The following is a 6,522-nucleotide window of genomic DNA, read 5'->3' on the forward strand; positions in this document are numbered from 1 at the left end:
TATACCGTCTGACTGGCCTTTGTAGGGTTTTCGAGCAAGATCGTTGCCAGTGCCCCTGGACTGGCTCTTGTGCGGGTGGCACATAAAAGACACCATTTCGAGCGTGGCCGTTTTCGTGCGGGTGACACGTAAAAGCACCCACTACACTCTCTGAGTGGTTGGCGTTAGGAAGGGCATCCAGTTGTAGAAACTCTGCCAAATTAGATTGGAGCCTGGTGTTGCCATCCGGTTTCACCAGTCCTCAGTCAAATCGTCCAACTTATGCTAGCATAGAAGGCGGACGTTAAACGATGATGATGATGATGATGATGATGATGATGATATATATATATATATATATATATATATCATCATCACTTAACCTCCTCCTTCCATACTGGCATGGGTTGGATGGTTTAAGAAACCAGAACACTGTGTTAGCATGGATTAGATGAATACATATTACTGATGCATTGTTTTTTTTTTTTAAAACAAGGTGCCCTAACCTCTACTTGTTATTCAAGTAAAGGATCTTTCATTCCACTTGTCTTCAAATGTGCAAAGTTAACAGGTGATTTGTTGACAAGGAATTATCGACAGTGTAGCTCAAAACTTTTTCATATTTTAATATATATATACACTAGCAGTTTCACCCAGCATTGCCCAAGATTAAGTTAGGATTATTAAGCTAATCAAGAGCTTTGTTTCAAACCAAACTAAGTTACACCAACGTCAAATTTCAGCGAAATCCATTGAAATTGGTAAACGTTTGGCTGAGAATGGGTTGCAGACAATTTGATTGGGAAATCCCATAAGGAATTGGTTTATTGATTTTTCTACTCATCGATTGTTTTTTTTTTTTCTTGTTTTTGGAGAATTTACAGCATTCAAAGATTCCATAAGTTCTAAGCAACGCCAGCATAAAGTTTGAACAAAATATGTCAAAATTGGTAAAAGTTATTGTTGAAAATGGGGTGTAACCAATTTTAGTGGGAAATCCTATCAGGAATCAATTTATCGATTTTTCATCCTGATTGAATGGAAAACCCTATAAGGAATCAGTTTATTGATTTTTCACCCCAAAAAGGAACTATCCGATCACAACATTGCTGATTCAAAAAAATTATATTTATACTTTAAAGTTAGTTTTCACACCCAACCCAGTTCTGCAGAATCAGTGTCATGACGGGAACGCATGGGTTGGGAGTTTGACCAGCAGAAGTGATTAGGTTGCACATGCCGGCCCTTTCGAACCCCCCATCATCATCTAACCCCATCAAAGCATGGTCTCACTGGGAACTGCGATCTGTGGAAGTTAAGCAGCATGTCTGACCCCGAGGGATAAAGGTGCATCCTTGAAATGAAAACATTTTCCCCTCTCCCGCACCCCGTAACAATGGTGGCCTCAATAAAGTGGGGCGTCAGGGACTTGATTACCAAGCAGGTCCCGTTGCACTGTCTAGGCGGATAAAGCGTGTGCTCTTTATCCCATTTGAGTTTTATTGAATGATTGTGTAAAATTTTCTTAACATTAGGATATATTCTAAGTCTACACATACAAACACAAACATTTGTTTTTTTGATGTGGAAACGTACATTTTGTTTGATGTCAACATAAAGTGTAAGAGAGAGAAAATGACAGGGACGTGCGTATATGTTGACAATGGGGTGCGAGATAGAAAGTGTGAGTTTGAGAGAGAAAGAGAGAGAGAGAGAGAGAGAGAGAGAGAGAGAGAGAGAGAGAGAGAGAGAGAGAGAGAGAGAGAGAAGGTGTGTATTGATGTGTGTGAGGGAGAGGGAGAGTGACAGCATATATTTTGAAATTTATTTTTCGTTTTTGCCATTGCAAGAAGGGGACTTAACTCATGTTAGCAAACTTACAGTTTTCACTGACGTTCAAAATAGGTAAAAGTTATGGTTGAAAATCGATTTTTACCACAATCCGCGGGTGTCCCAGGAAAAATAGGTTGACAAAAGTACAGCCATGGTCATGACCAATGTCCTCCTAAAATTGGAGCGACATGCGTGCTAATCTGTGGACGTGCATAAATTACATTCATGTACACACACACATCCTGCCTTTTGTAGATATATATATAGACACACGTACACACAGCAATAAAAATAACTACACAAACAAAATCAATTGCAACAAAAATTCAAATAACATTAAAAAAGACATTACAAAAATCAAAAAAGTGTGAAAAAAAACCCCAACTAACCATGGTCCACTGCATGTCTAAAAAGTGTCCAGGTACGGTCCCTGGACACAGACAGAAGATGTTGACCATCATATGAAAAAGCCAGTTGAGTGACCGTCAATGATGGGCCTTCAAGGACACCAAGTTGTTTCCAGTTTGAACAATTCCATAAGATAATTCCTGCAAATTCACTTTTGGAAGCCTGAAAATGAGAAATAGAGAAAACAGTCATAATCTGTAAAATTACAGAGTCTTCAATATCACAGACTGTTAGCTGGTAGATTTGATATAACATCTGGTTTAATACCATTACATAGCTCTTGGATACCTTTGGTAGAATTCATTCTGTTGATAGAATTTGAACCAGGTTTCTAATCTGATGATATCTTGATAATATTTTACTCTGCTTCCTATTGCAACAACTCTGAATTGTGGTTTACTCCTCTAGTTTTGGGAAATTTTGCAATGATCATTGGATAAACTGAGAGATTTTGTAAAGGCTATCAGTAAACTGGAAAATCTTGTGAAGGTCATTGGTAAATGAAAAAAAAAAATTCAGTATAGCAAGAGTAAACATGAGAAATTAAAGATGCCTTTACGAAATTATTCGACCTGCCAGAAATAGCAGACAAATCTCCTTTAAATTATATCTAACAAAAAAGAAGAAAAAGAATGAACACATTGGATAAGGAAGTCCTAGATATACTGTCTGAATAAAAAGACAGACTGGTTATAGTTGGAACATCTTGTATTTACAACATTCGGTGTGGACCAGGGCTAAATGATAGTTACAAACCAATAGGGGAACTCATATATAGTTACTGAAGCAGCTAGAAATAGCAGTTGATTTTTTTTAAAACTCAAGCCCTACATACCAAGTACTCAGATACACACACATAAGCATATATAGATTTACACCACACACACATACCTACTGATCCTCCTTTCTTTCACATATAATTAGAAGTGAAGCAACAAAACAACTATCCTTACTTTACAAGCTGAAGCAAGTATTTCTCCTCTAGGATCAGCTGCTACTGCAAAGATCTCATAACCATGTCCATATAACTTTTGTGTTTCAGGCCACAGTGTGTTCTGTAGTAAATGTTCTTCTGTAGGTGGCTCTGAAGATAAAGATAATTTTATTGACATAATGACCACAAATATCTTTGTAATAACTATATGCACCACAGTGGCATCTTTATTGACATAACACTAACAATAGGACCAATGCTGGGGTACAAAGGTGCAGGACAATAACCACAGACTCGGGAGCTCTAGATTGCATTAAAAATAAAACCAACCATTCAACTCAGTCGAAAGTTTCCAATGACCAACACACTACTTACACTAGTATGCTTCTTTATAACTGTTACTATATTTCCTGCTTCTCTGAACCAGTAAACTTTATAATATCCTTGCTCAAACTAATACATATTACTGTATTGTGGTTTGTAGAGTATAAGGAAGAGTGTTTGGATTCAAAATCCCTATTGTTGTAAAAGAGTTGCAATGAAAAGGAAAACAAAAGTTTTACTTACAGGGCAGAATGAGAAGTATGACAGGACATAGCGAAGTGACACTGGGATTGGTTGTACAGGAGGTGAGAATTATGTGGTTGGGTGTGTAAAGTTGACCGTCAAGAGGGCAGAGGTGAGCTGGGAGAATGGTTGGAGATTAAATATTCACAGATCTGTACAGGAGAGGTTGGTGTTAGGAAGGGCATTCTGCTATAGAAATATTACCAAAACTGTCACACAGAAGCAAGAAGTTGTACTTTGATCTGTCTCGGAGGCTGCAACTCCAATAAGAACTGACTCAGCTTCCTTCGAAATATCCAATCCAAACCAGCATAGAAAACAGACATAAAATAATGGTGATATATATAAGCGAGATAGCATTGGATTCTCCTATTCAACTCACTCCATCACCTTCACTCTATTCCTTTCTCTTTCTCACTAAGCCCTTACACTATTCTTTTCCTTGTACCTTCCATTCCTTCCTCTCACAGCAATAAATCTGTCCCTCCTATCATATTTCTCTCAACACTCAACCAAAAGTCATAATTCTTTCTTCTAGTTTCCATTGTGGGGACTATTTAGTCTTACCAGTTACAAGACGACCTCACAAGTGCTGGTGTCACTCAGTACACTCTGTAAAGTGGTTGGTAAACTGAGCTGAGATAGCAGAGAATTGACAGGACATTTTGTCTTAGTAAGGCCAAGACAATCTCCTAAGTGGTGGTTCCATGAAAAAATGCACCCAGTACATACTATAAAGTTGGTGATAAGAAGAGCATTCAGTTGTAGAAATTATGCTACATCTGAGACATTGGAGCAAGACATGGTCCTCTGACCTGTCAGATACTGTTCAACTGTTCAACCTATGCCAGCATGGAAAGCAAACATACAACGATGATGATGATGATGATGATGATACTCACGCAATCACTCTCTCTCTCTCTCACATACACACACACACACACATGAATACAATGATCATCATCACCTTTTATGTCCACTTATTCCATGCTGGAAAAAGTAGACAGGTAGTGGGTTGGACCAGATATATTGAAGCAATGTTCTACAACCAGATACCCTTCCTGTTACTAACCCATACCATTTTTTGAAGAAAGGTATTATTATTATATCTCCATAGCTATGTATATATGTGAATGTGTTTTGAACAAGAACCTAGTAAATTTACTACATTTGAAAAAATATACCTTGCAATATACCTGATAAGAATTTAGAAGCCTCAAGAGAAATGAAATAATTTTCTTTGATATCCTGAAGTTCTTTTTTATCCAATATTTACATGCTTTAGTAAGTTGGTGAGCTGGCAGAATTGTTAGCATGCCGGACAAAATGCTTAGCGGCATTTCATCCATCTTTACATTCTGAGTTCAAATTTCTCAAAGGTCAACTTTGCCTTTCATCCTTTCAGGATCGATAAATTAAGTACCAGTGAAACACTGGGGTCGATGTAATCGACTTGTCTCCTACTCTAAAATTCTTGTAAAGAACTTTCACTTTAGTTTTTTTCCTCACAGGTAAATAATTAGGAAAATAAAGTCAGTAACAATGACGATGATGATGATGATTAATCTAAGCATAATCTACCAACCGTGAAGTGTCACTGGAGAAAAATAAACCTCAGGGTATTGCTCGTTGGGATGGGCCTCGACCTCCTCTTCAGCAGTTTTCTCATTGCAATAGACAGCTTTATTGGAGAGGCCAAGGGCTGGAACACTGGCTCCTTGTGGCACAGAAGAAATTTCCTGAAAAGATCCACACAAAAGATGAACTTTTATTGTTATAGATCACAGAATCTTGAAATATAAAGCCTCCTTTTGATATCAAAATGTTTGAGACCATCCTTGGTTCTATGACAAAAACTTCACATTTTCAAGTCATGTAAATTAAAATTTTGCATCAAAATTTCACATTAATTATGTTCTAAGCTTCTGATTAATAATAACAAAGTTATTTTTATTAAATTTATCATTACTTTGAAAATTAAATGAAAGAAAGGCAGAATATTTCAATGAAAGTCTAGCAACAAAAAGGTTAATTTCTAGCTGTTAATCAAGGCCGACCAAGGGCTAAACGATGACTAGCTATAAAAATAGCATTACTACATCTGATACTCACAGACCAGTAGAACTTTGAGGTTACTAGGCTTGCAAGAAGCAGCAGCCTAATTTCCCTCTAATCACACTCTTAAAAGTGAAAGAACATATTGGATAATGTTGTCTTAGATATATTAGACTTGAAAAATAAAAGCTATGCTCCGGTTAAACTGCTGGAGCAGGGCTGTGCTAGTGCTTAACTATTAGACCAGGGATGACTTAGATCCAAATAACTTCACTGACTGCAGAAGAACACAAAATACCATCGAATGTGAGACAATATTTACCTTATTTTTCAATTCCACTTCGATGTCCAATTTGCTAATATTGCAAAAATTCTCAATAAAATTCTTTGGTGCATGAAACACCCTTAACACTTTCTCATCTGCACCACTGACAAACTTGTAACGATGTAGAGCAGCAAGACATTGTATATCATAGCCATGTACTTGAGGACGGGCAACTTCATACCATGTTGGTCGCTGCAGAAGAAATGGTTTCAAGAAAGACTTAAATTTTACAAAAGAACATGATTTACAGTCATCATCGTCGTCGTTTAACGTCTACTTTCCATTCGGAATGGGTTGGATGGTTTGACTGAGGACTGGCAAGCCAGAAGGCTGCACCAAGCTCCAATCTGATCTGGCAAAGTTTCTACAGCTGGATGCCCTTCCTAATGCCAACCACTCCAAGAGTATAGTGGGTGCTTTT

General features: G+C 37.5%; 1 protein-coding gene across 1 annotated transcript in view; it reads right to left on the reverse strand.

Annotated features, from left to right (window-relative positions):
* LOC106878490 (elongator complex protein 2) overlaps window positions 1-6,522 on the reverse strand; it is a 49,182-nt gene that overhangs the window by 8,125 nt on the left and 34,535 nt on the right. The window contains exons 13-16 of the mRNA XM_014927711.2: window positions 6,099-6,293; window positions 5,307-5,460; window positions 3,174-3,304; window positions 2,202-2,382 (exon numbers count right to left, since the gene is read on the reverse strand). Coding sequence (XP_014783197.1) covers window positions 2,202-2,382; window positions 3,174-3,304; window positions 5,307-5,460; window positions 6,099-6,293 — 661 coding nt within the window. The remainder of the gene's footprint in view (window positions 1-2,201; window positions 2,383-3,173; window positions 3,305-5,306; window positions 5,461-6,098; window positions 6,294-6,522) is intronic.

Source organism: Octopus bimaculoides, chromosome 4, assembly GCF_001194135.2.
Source record: "Octopus bimaculoides isolate UCB-OBI-ISO-001 chromosome 4, ASM119413v2, whole genome shotgun sequence".
Classification (NCBI taxonomy): Eukaryota; Metazoa; Mollusca; class Cephalopoda; order Octopoda; family Octopodidae; genus Octopus; species Octopus bimaculoides.